Here is a 20,036-nt window from a genome sequence, read left to right on the forward strand (position 1 = left end):
TACAAAGATAGTTTTAGATGCCAACATCTCTCCAGATATATTGATATTTATTAGTAGAGATACTGACTTATTTGTGAAGAGTATATTTTCCTGTTCGGATGTCCAGTACAATGCTGTCTATTCCATTCTAATCAAGCTTTTTTATGGCATGGATAAGTTGTATGCCAACTTCAAGTTCTTTGGTGTAGAATCTGCCTTTTTGACTATATTGGACTATAGCTTGAAACATTTTCTAGCTATAATACATTTTGATATGATCTTTCTGTTGGCAAGCAAGAGCCAAGGAGAATTGGCAAATTGTTGTGCATCTGTTGCACTTTTACAGTTAGCACATAACAGTCATATTCTAAGCTATTTTATACCATTGTCAATCTTAAGATAGCCATCTAATGCAAGGGTTAGCAACCTATGACTTTAGAGCTTCATGAAGCTTTTTGAGAATGCTTATGTGACTCATGATGCTACTCTTTTACTGTACAGAATGTCTTAAGTGATAATTCAATAATTAATGAATTACTTCATCTTAGTGAAATATTTACTTCAAGATATCTATAATTTACAAACCACAAACAAAAATAATAGAGCAAAATATTTTTTCATTGACGTTCTTGTATCATAGGATAAATTTTTCAGAACTTATATTTTAGTGTGTCAGTAGCTCTTTCATTGTACTTAGTCATTACTGTTGTGAAAGCTGTACAGATTTTTTCAAACTATGAATAAATGACTGGTTTAATGAAAAGGAATATTATTATGGAATGGGGAAAATGATATGAAGTAAATATGTTAAAGTGCAATCTGAAAGCATGGCAGTCCTAAAGGTTGATTTAGACAAAGCATAAGCATTCAACATTGGTTGCATGAAACTGTCACACAAAACTAAAATGCTTCAATTAAATGATCATACTTTTATCTAGTGGCCCATGTCTGAATATTTGTGACCATATTGCAGAGAATCAGAAAAATTGAATTTTATGATTGCAAACATGGGGTGAACAAGTTGGCTAAGAAACATTATTTGACATTTTCAACATGACTCACAATGACATTTTCAAATATAATGGTCGCATAATTGATGAACTGTTTGATATAAACTTTTTGATTGATAAGCTAGTATCAAAATATGATGATCTGGAATTGTAAATGTAAAAAAGATAGAGTGGTTATGGATTCTCTTCAAGCAAATCGATCTAAATGTAATGAAAATTTGTTGAAATTGGGGTGTAAACAATTAGTGTTTAAATTAAATTATTTTACATGTTCTTTATATATATAATAGAGTGAATAAAGTTAAAATTAAAATTTCAGAGATTAATTTTCTTGGGAATTTGTTAAGAGACTTCTCACTATATGTATATAAGACCTTTTCAACCCTTTGTGCATACTCACAACCATTTGGGGTCACTTTTAAATTGTCCAAGAAGAATTTTGAATCTATCAAATACACTTAATGTAAATGTTTAAGCAGTTGATAGCTCTGGCACAATATGATGCTGTCTGCTTACATTTTGTCTAAATCAAGATTAACAGAATAAATTTTGAATGATGCTATAATGAGTGAAGTCATTATTGCAGAAGACTAGATACATAAAATATATTAGTAAAAACTTAATGTAAATAGTGATGATACTGCTATGCTGTAATCATAGAAAGGATAATTGTGGTTATTTTATTTAAAATTTTCATTATTACTATTGTTATTTTTGAGTAACATGTTATTTTAAACATTTTTTTTTCAATTTTATTTCTTTAAAAATGATCACCATAACATGTACTACATTTTTACCTTAAAAACTAGATATCAAATAAAATTGTGGCTGGATGGACAAGTCAGTAAAGGCCTGCCTGCTACTCTGGGGACATGGAATTTGAACCTGGCAGGTGAAGAATGCATCAAGTTCTGTCTGTACCCAGCCACCTCCATTATGGGCTTACCCAGACCCATGATGAATAGAATTAATAAAGGTCTTCTTAGTGTCCTTAGGGTGCTTATTATGTTAACAATAATTAGTCAGTTTCTGGCTTTGTTGTTATTGTCATGTCTTGAATGTGCACTTTCTCCTGTAATTGGGGCATGAAACTTATAACCGTTGCAGTTGTCTGAGCAACTGAAAATTGGAAAATGTAATCAATGTCTTAGAGAGTTGTTTTTAAAGTTGTTCCTAATTTGGATAAGTAGTACTGCATCAAAATATTTGCATAAAATTTTACTAGTCAACAGATTACCACATGTATGTATGCTAATTTTGATTGAAAAATCAACTTCATTTTTTAAAAATTATTAAAATTTCTTTAATTTATTCATACCAGTGTATTTTTTTCATTATTAACAAATTTTTAAAAAATATTGTGTGACAATATTTATATTTTGACAATATTCGTTGAACTGAAAACAAGTTTTTACTAACTATACAAAGAAAAGCAGTTAGTGTTTTCAAAATAATCAGAAATATTTGTTAATCATAAATTAAGGGTTGTATACAGGACTATTACTTATAACAAATATTAATTTATAATATATATCTAAAAATAAATAAAAATATTGTAATAAATGAGACAAGTTTATATTATTTAAAAGGAAAACTTAAATAGGTTAAAGGCAATAACATTTCAAACATTAAGTGTTAAAAGTTAAATAAATAAATAAATATATATGTATATAAAGCTCATTAATTATAAATGAACTAAAAAAAAAAGCAAATCTAGTTATAGCAAATTTTGGTAATATGAGATTAGAAATAAATGATAAAAATTTTTTTAATTTTACAGTTCAAGGCTGATGGCCAAGGAGTTTGAATGTACGGTAACAAGGACAACTTCATTATGATAGAAAAGAGTTTAAGAGAAAGTTGAGTGTATCTTTCAAAAATTTCTTGTTCAAAGACAATTTCTTGCAAGATTTTTGAATATATTTTCAAAATATTATATATATCTATATATATACTTTTTTATTTTATCATAGAATTTTATAATGAGAACATGTATCAGAGCTTTTTGTAAAGATAATTTTTATGAATTATCATCAATATTCCCAAGTCCCATTCAAACACAATTATCAGCTGGCCATCAGCTTTGGAATGACTGTAATATATTAAATAAAATATAGAAAATCATGAAATTTTTCATTTAAATTTAATCTTTTATTTAATTCTTAATTTTGGATTAAGGCTTATATCCAAGAGTCCAAAGCTTTGTTTAGCATTAAACAAGAAAGTAATTTAAACTGTTACATTTTAAATTATTCAATATTTTAATTTATTTAATAATAATTAAAATAATAGTAATAATCATATATTGCCAGATTTTTAGTTTGGGCTAATTAAGCTTAAGTTGACTGAGGCCCACGGGTAATAGTCATTTCCAGTCTGTGCTGCAAGTTACCTGTATGGTTATATCTTCTGAATTAATTGGTCTGAAAGCAAAGATTGGATGGAGGTTCAGGTAGCTTAATTTGCAATGCATCTGCACAGTAAGCAAAAGTTGCAAATTCTCCTCTGGATTGATTTTTTTGTCCAGAATATTTTAAATTTATTTATTTCAAATTAAATATAATGTAAGATTACATTTTAACTGCCTATGTTTAGTTCAAATTACATAATACCTTTATAATTAAATAGCTACATTATAGCTTAAATAAAAATTTGGCAGTATTGTATGATTATTGGATATGTTGGATTTGATTTCATACATAATAAATATGAAAGTCATTTACAAGTTTTCAAGTTGAATTTTTTGAAACACTAGATACATAGAAGCAAAGAATAGTTGAAAATAAGTTTTAAGCTGTCCTTTGCTCTAAACTATTTGTGAAAATGTCTATTGAAAAATGAAGTAAAAAATAAAGAAGAAACTGAAATATACCTTTTGCTTCAAATAATGTTCTAAGATTAAAGAAATTACATCATGAGGAAAACAAAAAACAAGTTTGCAAGATTAGTATTTGAAATATAAATTTGACAATTTAAAAATTAATTTTGAGGAAATTAAAATAATTTATTCAAAAAGGAAAAAATAGCTGTATAAATATAAATTTTATTTTAATAGAGTAATTAATATTAAATAACAAATGTCTATCTGGAATATAAGCCTTATCAAAAATATAAAGTATTAAAGATAAAGGTTGAATCAAAGTTTATTTTTAGATTTTTTTATTATTTGAAATTTTTTGTAGTTTATTTTTAGTTTTTTTAAAGTTTATTATTTTCTATTTGTCCAAAACAGGAGTAAATACAAATCTTAGACAACAAAGACAAAAGGATTATTTTTTAATACCTAGATATATTATGTATAATACATCTATGGGAAAGAATGCCTAAGTTCTTAAATTAATTTTCAGAATGTCATATGTTGTTGATATGCTTCTGTTAAATATTTTTCGGGCAGTAAGATTATTATTTTTATGTACTGTACCAAGATATTTTTCTGTGGAGCAAGTCATGTAACTTTTTACATGAAGAAAAATATGAATCATTGTAAAAAAGTCTTAGAAATTGGTCTTTTGTTACAAAAATATTTATTCACAGGAAGAAATCTTTAGAAAAGAATTGTGCAGACATCAAATGGAAAAATATATTTTTGAAAGTAGAGATGTTTAGGACTTAAAATAGACTTAGTTTTAGTACTGCTTTTATTTTTTCAAACCATCTTAAATTAGATTTGAAATAGTAATAATTAATGAATCTTAAGTCTATATTTAAAAAAATTTTTTATTGTCTAGTGTGTTGATAACTGATTTATTGTATAATATATAGATTGTTAGATAAAATTAGATAAACAACAATATTTTATTAATGTTTTTGTCTATTAAGAAGAATATTTTACAAAATATATTGATTTTGATAATCATAAAAATATTCAGTTAATTGGATTATGAAAAAACTGTAATCACAAGTATTATGATGTAAATTGTATCTCATAAAATCTATATTTTATGAGATACAATTTAAGATAATCATACAAGAGGTATGTCATCAGTTTTCTTCCTTACAAATACAATGCAAATAACTGAAAAAATACTGTCCCTTATATTTTATTTTTTTGTGTTTTAAAAAATTAATTCCATAATTTAGTTTTATTAATAATTAAAAGTTGAAATGTACAGTATATATCCTAAATATATACAATAATTATCATTATCAAATTTAATAATATGTATAAAATAGTTTTTCAATAGACTAGATTAAATTTACAGTATTAGCTACTGCTGAGAGATACTATAAATGAACATATCTGTAAACTTTATTTAGCTTATTTTCTTATTCCCATAATAAACTTTTATTTTTAAAACATATTTTTAAATATGTTTTATCCCTATAAAAGTAAAATATTTATTTTTTTACTTGATATTGTTGAAATTAATATGCAAAATTATTTTATTTAGATGGTGTCACTCTCTTCCAGGCTGCTCACCTCACTGCTTCCAACCAGACTTGCACCTGGCAAGTACATGACAATAAGATTTTAGGTTCCAGTGAATAAAAATTTTTTTCTATAAAAATATTTTTTGGAAAATAATAATTAAAAAATAATTTATTAATTTTTAGATATTTTTTCGTTGGCCTTTAATAGTTTTGAAATCACTAAAATAAGAAATAATTACCAAAGTTTTGCTTCCGATATAGACATTAAATTTAACAAATGCTGTATTTAGTTAATAATTAAAATATTGCAGTTTTGGCTATTGTCGAGTAACTTGGAAGACTGTGATTAGTAATTCTCTCAAAATTTTTATACAGTATTTGTGGAATTAAATTAGAAATTATGAATAATTGAAAAACTTCCATTTCATTATGGTTTCAACAGAATTTTATTTTATTATAATTGCATATTCAGTGAATTAATAATTACTGATTAAAATGAAAAAAATATTTCTAAAACTTTATTGTTTCTGTATCATTGCTTTAATATTCATTAATTGTTACAGGAGCTTGATGTGAAAGCAGGTGGAGGTCAGGTTATGACAATAGGTGAAATGTTACGCCATTTTCTTACTAAATTAGAATGGTTCTCAACATTATTTCCACGTATTCCTTTGCCTATTCAAAAAGATATTGACACAAAACTGTCAACTCGTAATCCAGCACCAAAAGCTGGTGGAGCTGCAGCCACTGCCATTCAGAATGAAGAGAAAGCTAGGTGGCCAGAAGATTCAGCTGAGGAACATACAAACTTCCCAAATGCAAATGATGATTTGGAATGGGATGAGAGAGACAGGAGGTATGTTCAGGTATTGTACCTACATTTTTTAATAATAATATCTTAATTGCTAAGAAAAAGTTTATATTAGAGAAATTGCTACTTATTTTAATGAACTTTCTGGTTCATTAAAATTTCAGTTTGTATACATTATAGTAACTATTTGAAACCAAACAAACTTTGTTATTTAAATAATAATAATAATAGCTTAATATTTTGCAGAAGTTGAAGAAATGTAATTATTTAGCCATGGTTACATTTTATATTAAACTATAAATGATGCTATCATTCAAAATATATAATACATATATAAGCTTTTTGAATTAATTCTCTCTCAAATCTGGAGAGAGAAATTAATACAGTAGAGAGTTGAAAATTGGCATCAATTGGGGACTGGGGTCGTTCAGATTAGGGATTTGTTCCGATTATGGTCTATGTACGAAAAAATATATTAACCTGTCCGATGTTCAAATTTTTCTTCGTTGCGTGTCGTTTCCTGTTGAATTTTTCTCCGTTGCGTGTCGCTTCGTGTTGAATTTTTGTCGATTTTAAGCCTAACGAAAATTTTTATAATAATAATCGAGGCTATCGTATTGTTAAAAATTATTTCTGCATTTTGTACAAACAAAATAAATATATTGAAGAATATAAAAACATAAAAATTATACTTTAGAAGTAAATTTAGTATCAAAAACGTTCGATTCAGCATGACACAGTCCGACTGAAAATTATGCTGATTATCGGGCGATGCCGATTTTCGACACTCTACTGTATCTGCATAATATTGTAGTTGTTTTTATGGTTCTTTGAACAAAACAAAACAAAGAATGTTTTTATGTTTATTATTTATTCGATTTTAAAACTGTTTACAATAGCTGATTTTCTCACTGAATATTTTCTGCTTTATTATTATTAGTTTTTTGTGATTTTTTTTTTTTAATATATCATTTCAATTACAATTTATTTTAAATACTTAAATCAAAACTCTTAAATTATATTCCAGAAAGATTTAATTTGAAAAATATTTTTTCAATTAACATTTTCGAACTGCAAATGGAGATCATTTTCAGATCTGTATATTCAATGATGGAATGATTAAATCAAACAAAAGAAATTTTTGAAATATATAAAATAGAAATAAAAGTAACAGCAAATATAAAAGTTAATATTTACTGTTAACATGTATGTACCAAGTGATAAATATTTAAAGTACCTAAAATAAATATTTAAAGACTATACAGTCAAACCTGTTTTTGTGCGGGGGGATAGGGACCGCATAAAAAAAATCGCGCGAAACTTCACGAGTGGCTATAAAAAATAGTTTTCGCAACACAATTTAAAAAATATTTTTTTTTTATGCGGTGAATAGGGACCACATAAAAAAAGTCTCACGTAGAAAATAACTCTAAACTATACGAAATAACTAGGAATTGCTTTTTTAACTCCTTGGGCCTTTTTCTGCAACACCTAATGGGGAAAAAATCCTCTAAGAATTTTAATTTTTATATTAATTAATTATTTCCACTTAAATACGAATCTAACATTAAAAAGTTAAAAGATAATCGTTAAATAATGATTTTATTTGATAAATGTAGCTGCAGGAAGTGTTATTTCATTTAACAAGGCATGAAATTTCACACCTGCAGTCTAAAGCTGGAGAGGAGCTAACTTACCACATCTGTTCAAATATAACATAATATTTATGGTTTTTATGTTATTAAAATAAGAGGGGACTGAAATAAACGTATGAGAAAAAATTTTTCCAAATAAAAAATGAAAAAACCTGCTGATGTCATAGAAAACAACCAATAGAGTTTTTAAAAATTTTACAGGAGTCAATTATGTTCCAATTTGATTGAAATTTTCATATACCGCACAAAAAAATCGCACAAAACAAATCGCACAAAAAAAGACCGCACAAAAACAGGTTTGACTGTATATCTATAACTGATAACTTTTTGTTATACTGTCCCTATGTCACATTATTATGTCATATTTGGTAACTTGATGGTATAAGGATTGCCATGCATATGATAGTTGTTTTTCATCTTTAAACTTTATGCAATGGTCCTTTTTGTCATATTTAAATATTTCTAATGCTTCGAGTATCTTGATGGAATTGGCATGTTTTGTTCTCTTGGTGATGGTAGCCTTGTTGAGGAAGACATGCACTTCATTATCTGTTCTGTACATGGCTAGGGCTTTGTTTTGTTTCTTTTTGTTGATATCATGTTTGTGTTTAGCTAGTCTTATTTTGAGTGATTTTGTGGTGGAACTGATATAATCGAAGTTTTTAGCAAAATCTGTCATCTGTTCAAAGGAACTTTATACCCCCAGTGTATCCTAAGCTTATTAGTCTTATCTTTTCTGTTCTTAAGGAAGTTAAAGATGGTAGAATTTCACTTAAAGTTAATTTGGTCTCTTTTAGATTTGCTATTTCCTTATACAACTGTACTATATTGTGGTTATTCTAGAATGATATGGCTTATGTTTCTATATAGATTTGAATTGGTTTTCATCTTTAGAGTCGAAGTTGTGAGTGTTGTTGGAAATTTTACTAGCTAAATTCCTGATAACTGAGGTTCTTGCGATAACTGTGTGTTGTGGCTATTCGTTCAAAATGTTCTAGTTCTTTGATTGTGTCAGAATTGTACAGTGGGTAAAAGCCTTTGCATTAAGGCTCTAAAAGCTGCAATTTTATATATATAAGTGATATAGGAGCTTGCCAGTATAAATAAGGGTGTGTTTGTTGGTTAATAATAAACTTTTGTATGGACCCAGTTATTTCTGATGTTGATTTTGAGGTGTAAGAAATGTACTACTGTGCTGCTGGCTTGATCTAATTTAATGTGAGACCATAGGAGTTGTTGTTCATTTGTAGTATGAATTTATTAATCTCCATTTTTTCTTTTTATATAATAATAATAATAATAATATCAACAACAAATCTTTTGTATATGTGTATTTTTGATAGAATTAAAAGTAACAGTAACCTAATTTCCTATTTTATATATTTTTAAAATTTTATTTTGTTTAATTTTTCAAAAAATATCATTATTTGATTTAATCATTCCGTCATTGAATATACAGACCTGAAGATAATCTCCAATGTTAGTCGAAGAAATCTCTTTCAAATTAAATTTTACTGGAATATAATTTAAGGTTTTTGATTGAAGTGTTTGTTATATCATTTCAGTCTACTGAGAGGTGTTTTAAGTCTTACAACTTATTTTTATTTCAAAATAAAATTATATTATATTTTAGATCTCCAAGTCCAGATTCAAGGAGATATCGTAGTCATAGAGAAAGAATGGATCTAGCAGATGAAATAGCTCGTGAGAGGGATCGTCAACGACGAGAAAAAGAGAGGGGCCATAGTTCAAGAAGACATCGCAGTAGCAGTAGTGACAGACATAAAAATCATACTCGTCATGGGTAAAAAATTTTTTTAATTAATAGTTTTAAATTGTTTTCAAATTAAAATCAATTATGTTGTGAATATGAAATAAATAATGAATTATATAAAAATTTTCATACGGATATGTTCAATAACACATTCGCTGTCAGTGTTATTGAATGTGTTTTAAGTAGGATGATCTAAAAAGAAGTACTTTCATAATAATGTAGGTGCTGTTTTTTTATACCTGATGATGAGAGTATATGACTATAATGAAATTTTAAAAAGAAAGCATTAGTAACAGTGGACTCTGTTACATTCGCTATCATTACAGATGGGTGAATATCAGTTTTCTTGAATTTCTGTATTTGTTTTACAATACATGTTCTTTTAAGGGCTCTCTACGGGATCTTTTTAAACTTTGCAATAGCATGGGCTAATGTAAAAGAAATTCAGCTGGAAATAAGTGATAGCAGGCTGAGGTGTTTCTCACAAGGAGAGGACCAGATGTTCAGGTCTCTGAAACTTCAAATGAAACTTGATGAGCATGTAGCTACAAACACAGACAGCTCCTTGTCCAAATAATAGAACCCTTCTCAAGCATTTCCAATTTGAGCCTCTTAAAATTGGGTATTTAGCTTATGAGTCTTTGGAACTTTCATCTCACTCAGCAGTGGTAGCTGAGGGAGATGAAAGCACTGGAGCTAGACGATGTAGGTTCCTTTGGAGTTTTATTTTGTTTTTTTTTTTTTATGTGTAATATTATTATTTTATTATTTTACTGCATCATTAGCATTGTTATTACTATTATTATTCCTCATGTTTAAGACTTATAAAACAAGAGATTTAAAAAAATGTGACATTATTTCCTGTAGATTTCTCTAGATTTGACTCTTGTATGTCATTAAATAAAATTTTTATTTCTTCATATTTATTTTCAGATATTTTTGCTTGTGGTTACTTACAATGTTAACACAAGTGAATGTTACTGCAGATGGACAAAAAAGACAAGTCTGATAGGAAAATGGGTAGCATGGTCACAGCATTTTTTTTTTTTTTTGTTATTGTTATGGACAATTTCCTCATGTGCTCATGCTTCTTACACTTCAAGTATAACAATACAATACCACCATATCTGAAAATTAATATGAAGAAATAAAAATTTTATTTAACAACATACAAGAGTTAAATCTGAAGAGATCTTGTTTTGCAGATTAGGAAATACATTAGGTCTTTTTAATTTCTTTGTTTTATAAGCTTTAAACATGAGAAGCAATAAAATAATTTTGTTACACAAATACAAATAATAATTAAAAGAAAAAGCAAAATTGGTTGCAGGTATTTGAACTGACATTGTGTACCTCCAGTGCCTGGTGTCTTATCCACCCAGCTATCATTGTTACAGGAGAAATGAAACTTCCGAAGACTTATAAGCTAAACACTCAATTTTCTGAGCCCATTTTTCAGAAACATTTGACAAGTGTATCCTATTACTTGCACAAGAAGCTGTTTGTGTTTAGGACTACATGCTCATCAAGTTTTGTTCAAATTGATTATTCAAACATATAGTCCTCTCCTTGTTAGAAAGACCAGAAAATGATTTTTCAGATAAAAAATAAAGCCACAAAGCATTTAAATTGTTGGTCATAATACCACAAGCTATCTTAGAGACAATCATTCAATATCATAATAACTTGCAAATCACTGTGTCATTATGTCATGCATAGCTGACAAGCATCCATGATGTCAGAATGGAAAATCAGCACATATGTATGTGATTACATGTACAAGGTTGTAAATTTTCTGCAGTGGTTTTTTTGGACCATCTGTGATAAGTGTAAAAAAATTCTTGACTGAAATTTTACACAATGATGTGTGTAAAATTGTATAGACAAATTTGAATTACTTAGTGCATACTTAACTTACCTCCTTAATTATTGTATTGAGGAATAATATGCAGCTCAGGAATACTGAACATTACATTTATTTTATTAATTATATATACAGGGTGTCCCATAAGTTTGCACTTGTAAATAGTTTAAAAATTCATAAAAGTTGAAAGAATTGGTATATCTGATTTCGGTTTGCGAAAAAGTTATTTTCATGAAGGAGGATTTTTTTGGGTAGAGAAAAAAGAAAATAGTTCAAATTCTTCTCGATAGGGGGTGCTGAACTCAAGAAAATCACTGAAATTGTGCAAATCTGAGTCTTATAAAATGCAGGGTGTACAATTAACAGCTCATTTCTGAATTTTCCTGTTACTGGCACTGACATACGGTTTTCATTATGATGTTGACGTTGGTGGATGAAGCATATTGGTGAAGTTGTTTTATCTCAGCCATGAATCACTGGCTGAAACTTTACGAAGGTTTAGGGCACAGAAGAGAATGAAGAAAGGCTCAGGTCCAATCACTCCTGTCAGATTGGTTTCTGTAGTATGACGTTTTGAAGAAACGGGAAGTCTGTGTAATCGCCCACGCAGTGGTGCACCACGTTCATCGGAGGTCCGGCAACTTCACCAATAGTGCTTTATCCACCAATGTCAACAGGAAAATTCAGAAATGAGCTGTTAATTGTACGCCCTTTATTTTATAAGACTCAGATTTGCACAATTCCAGCTAGTTTCTTGTGTTCAGCATCCCTGTTGACAAAAATTTGAACTATTTCCTTTTTCTCTACTCAAAAAAATCCTCCTTTGCAAGAATAACTTTTACACAAACCGCATTCAAATATACCAATTCTTTGAGCTTTTATGAATTTTTAAACTATTTACAAACTTATGGGACACCCTGTATGTAACATATAAAGCAGTTGATGTAAATAGTACAGTTTGCTATTTACACTTCAGAAACAAAAAAATGAACCATTTTTACCCAAGTCGATTTTTACCCCGTTATGCAACATACAGTAGAGCATCGATTATCCAAACACCAATCAACCGAAACATCGGTTAACTGAAAGCGTTTCAGTCGGACTGTGTTGGGATGTGTGTCGTTTTTGATACTAGATAACTTTTAAAGTATACTTTTTTTTTGTTTTTATATTTTTCAATATATTTATTTTGTTTGTACAAACTAAAGAAATAATTTTTAACGATACAATAGCCACGATTATTATTATAAAAATTTTAAGCTTAACATCGACAAAAATTCAACACAAAGCAACATGCAACGGAGAAAAATTTCAATATGGGATATATTAATATACTAATTACTATATTAATAATGTATTTTTCGTACATAATCGGTTATCCAAAATATCGATTTTCCAAACAACCCCAGTCCCAATTGATTTGGATAATTGATGCTCCATTGTATTTGTAAACACACCACACCCTTGTAATATATTGTAACAATTAGCTATACAGTAGAGCATCAATTATCCAAAACAGTTTGGGACTGGGGTTGTTCGGATAATTGATTTTTTGGATAACTGATCATGTATGAAAAAATATATTAACCTATCCCATGTTGAAATTTTTTCCGTTGCATGTTGCTTCATGTTGAATTCCCATCAATGTTAAGCCTAATGAAAATGTTTTTAAAATAATAATCGTAGCTATTATATCGTTAAAAATTATTTCTTTATTTTGTAAAAACAAAATAATTATATTTCAGAAGTTAATCTAGTATCAAAAACGTTCTGATTCAGCACAACACGTCTCGACACACAGTCTTCAGAAAAAACCACACAAAACAAGCAAAGCTCACCACTCACGATGGGAAAAGAAGCCTCGTTCAAATACTGGCACATCGTAAGTACCTTCTCATGGTCACACCAGTATTGCCAGCTAAAACATGCACATCAACAAAAATAATACTGGAGTAGCCCAAGACATAGCCAAATATTGCAGCACCACAGAACTAGCAGAAATTTGAATTTGCCGACTGGAATGCTTTCAGTTGATCAGTAATCGGATAATTGATGTTCTATTGTATATCGATCCAACCATATCTGTGTTACATAATTTGTGGACAGACATGTTAAGCAGAGTTTAGTGTGAAAGAGAAGATACTATTCAACAAAACATCTCTAAGCCAACACAGACCTATGTCTATCTGGTGTAAACAAATTTGTAGTTGATAATTTGATCATTTTTTCAGTTATTTACAATGTGTGTACTGATTATCTTTCTATTGACATGACAAGCCAAGCAGCTTGAAGGCATTTGATGAGTTCATCTGTTTACTCTCTTTGATGCTTTATAATGCTAGGAATTTTATAAAAAGATACTTTTTAATGTATAGACAAATTTGAATTATATCCAGCTATCAACAGTGTGCCATTATAACACAGGAAATCACAATGTTAGGCTATGATGTGCACAATGGATCTGACATACACGATGTTTACAGTCAGACTTGTAGCAGTTATAGTCACAAACGAGGTGGCACCAAAACTTACAGACTCAAAGAAAATCTGTTTATTAATTAGTGAATAAAATAAATTTATAAACTATAATGCTTATATATGTCAAATCTTGTGTTTTTTATTACAGAGATCATGCTAGAAGCAGGAGTCGTAGTCGAGAAGGCAGGTCACATCGAGAATCAAGGCACGACAGATATTCAGAAAGAGATAGAGAATATCGAAAGCATAGAGAAAGGAGACATTCAAGAGAAAAGGAAAGAAATAAGAATTACGATAGGAAAGAAAGGAGACGTAGTCGATCACACAGTGTGGAACGGAGACATAAAACTTCTGAACACGATAGATGATTTTGGTCTTGATTTCACTTTCATTGAAAGTAGTGATCTCAAGCCTTGTATTTGTACATTGCACCATTTCATTATAACATCCCATATCATTGAAAATGTGTTGTTCTTTCTTTCATCATTTTGGAATTTTAATTTCCAAAAATAGTGTATTTTATAAATGAATTTCATTTATGACATTAACATTCATGTAATGTATTTTCATCAACTAAGTTTTTCGCCCAGAAATATAATAAAATTTTGAGTCACTTTGCTTTATAAAAACATAGCAGTAATATCCCTGATAATTGTGGATTATATTATTATTTAGACTAATTTTCTGTATGTTCAAACATGTAAGTATATTTAGTATATTAATTGATAAGTAACAGTCATTTGTTATCAGTTTTTCATTACAAATGTCACCATACAAATGTCATCATATATGTCACCATATTATTGACTGAAGACCAAATATGACAAAAATCTTAACCTCAAACAATAATACTAAAACAAACATTATATAAAAATATTTCATAAATCTTAAATTAGATGCACATTACTCAATAATTTTTTGTAACACAATTCTGTTCCAAACACAGTTGAACATTACTCAGTTTAATCCACTGAGTAATGTTCACACTATACATTAAAAAATAGCTGCATTCAATGAGGTCTACCAAAGTTAGAAAGATTTTATGACAGCGAAGCAGCGTAGATTGTCGATAACAGCATGTAAAGCTTTTAAAACCAAGTAAAACATTGAAAAATGCTACATACGGTAACAGATAATTCATTGCAAATGTCATAACTCACAGAATCACATAAGACTTACTATCATCAACATGGAAATGACTGCAAAAGTGATTGATATATTGACATATTCAAAAGTTTCTGCCAAGTGATCATAAGGAAGGATGCTGACAGAACTTTGCAGGAACTTGGACTGCTGCAGAGTTGTGGTTGAAAGGGAGAATTTTTTTATCTTGTAATTGGAGGGGAATCCAAATTTGATCATCACAAGTCAGTGATACCAAGTTTGAAAAAATACAAGATCCACTCACAATAGATTCTAATTATTCTCTGACATTCAAGAAGGAATCATAAAGAATATAATGATACTCTGCATAATTGTGCTGATCTCTATATTGATACTAAAGAAGCTAAAATTTTAGTTGGAGCATTGCATTGTGACATGGACAAAGTGTAAAGTCAGGTCCAATAAAGTGAACTACTTTGCCTCATCTATTTAGATAAAGTAGGTGAAACTTAATTGGAAAAAATTTGATGATGAAGAGGCAAGTGAAGAAATTACTTCAAAATACAGATTTTTATGAATTAGTTCTTAACAAAAGCAAAAAAAAAAAAAAAAAAAAATCCTCATGGCATGTGGTTTTGAAAATAGAAAAGACTAAATGAAAAATATGTATTCTTAATTGGAAGTATCTTTTGATACAAGTTAACACTTTTCCACATTAAAATTTGGTCGAGAAAAAAATTTCGTTGAATAACTGAGTGGCTCTTGTACTTTGAATGTATCATTCCCTTTCTTCGGTGAATAGTAGATTCTGTTCGTGATTTATTTTCCTTTAACTTAAAAGAAAATTCAAATACTAATAAGAAAAATAATTACTGTACTTTAGAAACTGAAAGTTGAATTTTCTTTTGAAGACTTACCTTTTCAGCAATTAAATAATTTGGTTAAAAGAAAAAAAGCCCTGGAACACGTTAATGCAAATTATTTGAGAAATGTATAAAATTAATTTTTGTAGTAGAATTCAAAATGAATGTTTAAATTTGTAACTCTTTATTTCAATTGTATAATTGTTACCTGTCTTCGGCTTATCTTTTATTGGTATGTAATCTAAATATTTATTTTTCTAACTGGAAGGCTAGAATAAAAAAAAAAAATTGCTGTGTAAGCAGGATAAAGGATTATGAATCTAAATATATATTATCTTGATAAGATTTTTCTAATACTTTTTAGGAAATACAAGAGAAAGAACCAAAGAAATAACCCAATTAATAATTAAAATGATACAAAAAGCTAGATTTTGAATGTATTTTATCTATTCATCCATTTAGTGATTCTTGAAAGGATTTAAAATGTTAAATTTCATAAATTGTGAGATTGTTTGCCACACATTTATATAAGAAATCGCACCCCCCATTTATATTTGGACTGTTTAGTAGTTTCTAAAAATAAATTTTATGGCATCATCCTAATGATATATCAATAATTGATAAATGACACCACCAAAAATAATGTGTCAGAATTTTTATGCACAGATATATTTCCTTAAAGAAGTGTAAATACGTACTTTCTATGGATGTATGAAAATTATTGATTACTATAAAAAAATTTTGTAGTAACAATTTGTGTGAAAATGATTACAATTTTTTTGTATTCTAAATGATAAAAATGTAAAGAAATTGCATTCTAAGTGATAGCGTACAATTTCATTAATTTTTTAAATTTCGTTTATAATGGTGATCAAATCTTTATAATTTTTGAAATTAATGACGAAACATTAAAATGTTACGAAGGTAACAAGTTCCAACATTGTAGTAGGCTGCAAGTATTCTGGCTTTCTAAAGATATATTTTTGAATTCAAACATTTCGTTTTTTATACTACAAATTACGTCTGTATGACTCCTGGCTCAGTCAATGGGTACATTCCGGTAAGCATCAGTCTCAGACAACCGATGCATCGGTGATAGGTTTAACAAGCTTTTATGGAACGTCTGGCAACCTAACAAGATGGCGGAAGCAAACGGCGTCGTATTGGCATTTGGGGACTTGTCAAAATAACTGAACTAAAGATGATGGTAGTGAAATGCTTTCATTCGCTGCTGCTGTTGCTAGGATAAAACCTCTACAAAAATGATTATGCTTGAAAATAGAATATGAAACGTTGTCTTCTATTTACTAGTGACAGTCTGTTAAGGTGACCAACCGTCGTCCTCTTGTAAGTTCTGTCCTCCTTTTTGGTATTTGAAGACAATCTCCATATTTTATTGATGCCGAGCCGATCCGTTGCATGTAATGTGATGTGTTTGTATTTGACACGACGGTCATCAAGGCTCGGTACAGTGCAGCAAAACGCGTTTATGAAACACGTGCTCTGCACAGGAGTGCGCTGCATGCAAGTAGCTTTGTTTACTTCTTACCGAAACACAACACGGCACATACGCATGCAGTAGAGATTATTATAGTGTATTACTGTTGCAATGAATAAAATGTTTCTTTTATCTAGATATATATAATCGAGACGAGTTGATAATAATAATTAATAATAATAATCAGCGCAGAGCCCAAACGGTAAGGGGTTGAAATTTGGTACACAGGGTACGTCACGAGAACGCACACAAAGAAGAGATTTTTCGAAATTTCTCTCCACGGGGGGAGGGACGGGATTAAAGCCTCCATATACATTATCGAGACGTGTCCAAACGGTTAGAAGTTAAAAGTTGAAATTTGGTGCACAGTTAGGATACCAGATATAAGTACCAAAGTGTTAAGTAATAATGGAGAACAAGAGAAAGCGACGTGCACGATTTATAGGCTCTGGAAAAAAAAGAGAAAGAGTAATATGTTAGAAGACATTCGGTTTTCAAATTGAAACAGATTAGTTCGGTTTTTCTTTAGAACATTCGATGAAAATCGAACGTTAAAATCAGAACACGTCGTGAAAATCGAACAATATCAGAACATTTGATTTTCAAATTCGACCTTTCTTTAGAAATACTTAGTTTGTTGATGAAATTACTCTTTTTCTTTTGTGACTATAACGTAATAATCTTAATCTTCACTATTGTTACTTTTGCCCGAGCAACGCCGGGCCTACCTGCTAGTTTAAATATAAAAGAATGGGAGTCCACGACTTCGTTTTCGATACACAAGGGTATTAAAGTGACAATAGGCGCGAAAAACAAAACACAAGAACAAAGCAATCGATGGCAATTGCTTTATTTTTGGTTCTCCTCTCCGTGTCGGCAGGTACTGTACAAGGATTGCCTCTTCTACGATTAACGAGTGCATGAATCGCTTCTTTCTTTCCGGCTCTGCCTCAATTCTATCGTAATATGACAAAGTTGCGTGATGTCCTAATATTATTATACAGAATTGAATAATAATAATAATCGATAGTCGAGTACTGTATAGTGGTTCCCAGAGTGGGCGGTGAATAAATCTTGGGGCGAAAAGAGTGGATGGCAGGGAGCTGAAGGCAGGGTACTGAACAGTTACCATAGGCAAAGATTGGGGTCACTGACAAGTCTTTTATTTTCTCTGTTAAATTGGTAAGAAGAAACATTGTGTTTAATGATTCAGATGTTGAGAACAATGTACGGAAAAAACACAGAGTTCAGGTTCGTAGAAAAGTTTCCTAAGAATATTTTCAAGCCTTTCTCACACAAGGGAAGATAAGTTAAGGGGCGTTAGGTTACGGTTGGAGGGTGTTGGGTATAACTTTATGGAACAAAGAGGGCACTGGATCAAAAAAGTTTGGGAATTACTGGTCTAGTATGAATCTTTTTATTAGAGTAACCTGTCCGAAATTAATCGTTAGCCGAAAAAATGATTCCTAAATATTTGTAATTCGAAGTGATTTCAATTAGGAATCCTTTAAACCACCATTCATCCTCCTTCGAACTTTTACCACCTCTACGGAAAACGACCACTTTAGACTTATTCAAATTTAATTTTAAAACATTTTCATCTAAATAAGTAGTCAACAAATCAATCTTTGAAGACCTACCACAGAATCACATAAAATTACAATATCGTCAGCATAACCAAATACCCTGTATTAGGCGCGCGGGGTGCACCTGCACCTTAAACACTTTTAAACGCGTGCATTTTTTAATGTAATTAATGCTTTAAAATAATGCCCTCAGTACCTTCAAAGTACTGAAGATCGCACTGAAAAAGTTTCAAATTTGTACGAAAACAATTTTTTCATAGGAAGCCACACCAAAATGCATGGGGTGCATCTGTCCCCCGCGCGTCTAACAGAGGAAGTTTTATTAGCTCGACCACTGGAGGGGGTGGAGCCGAGTTAGTGTACTGAAAAAACGGTCATTGCCTGATATCGAATCAGTCATAATACAAATGACGAATAAGAGCATAGAAGGCGTATAAATAAGATTTTTAAGGCCAATTAATGGAAAGAAGGTGTCCCATAGACTTAGCATTGAAAGTTTGAAAAGTGGAGTTTTCTGGGAATATTTATTGCTAAATTGTCTTGAAAACATGTTTATTTGTATAAATAACGTCAAACAATTTCTAGTTACCAAATTAGAAGGGAAAAAACGATTAAAAAAAGCGATTTTATAGCGACTGTTTACATAAGTCAAAGTGGTAGTCTGCGGGGGCGTGGCATTTCGCGGGAATTTTACCGAAAATTGTTTTTACTGGTGGATCTAAAAACAGACAAAGAAGGTAACCAGTTACAGTGTAAAAGAAGTTAACTATCGATGTTATCTGCCAATAATCTGCCTTTTTATCTCTAGTTGCTGTAGAGTTTTAGGAGGTGTATTTTTGGAAATACTGAAATATTTTTGGCCCGGGGTTTGTGACAAAGCATTTAATGGTTGGAACACTTAAAAACACTTAGGGGAAGACGATTCAACGATTAGATAGCAACAGACTTGTTTACAGTTTGAAAAACAGACTTTTGAAGTTGACGATTTTTTCCCTGAAAAATTCCCGAAACGTAATACTTTTTTGTTTTCGTTATAAATAAAC

At 29.8% G+C, this 20,036-nt stretch overlaps 1 protein-coding gene across 1 annotated transcript in view; it reads left to right on the plus strand.

Annotated features, from left to right (window-relative positions):
• LOC136985902 (pre-mRNA-splicing factor 38B-like) overlaps positions 1-14,594 on the plus strand; it is a 49,615-nt gene extending 35,021 nt beyond the window's left edge. Inside the window, exons 6-8 of the mRNA XM_067283298.1 lie at positions 5,924-6,216; positions 9,460-9,630; positions 14,091-14,594. Coding sequence (XP_067139399.1) covers positions 5,924-6,216; positions 9,460-9,630; positions 14,091-14,310 — 684 coding nt within the window. The 3' untranslated portion in view covers positions 14,311-14,594. The remainder of the gene's footprint in view (positions 1-5,923; positions 6,217-9,459; positions 9,631-14,090) is intronic.
• Positions 14,595-20,036: the final 5,442 nt, after the last annotated feature.

This window comes from Centruroides vittatus, unplaced genomic scaffold (genome assembly GCF_030686945.1).
Source record: "Centruroides vittatus isolate TY-2023 unplaced genomic scaffold, ASM3068694v2 contig_980, whole genome shotgun sequence".
NCBI lineage: Eukaryota > Metazoa > Arthropoda > Arachnida > Scorpiones > Buthidae > Centruroides > Centruroides vittatus.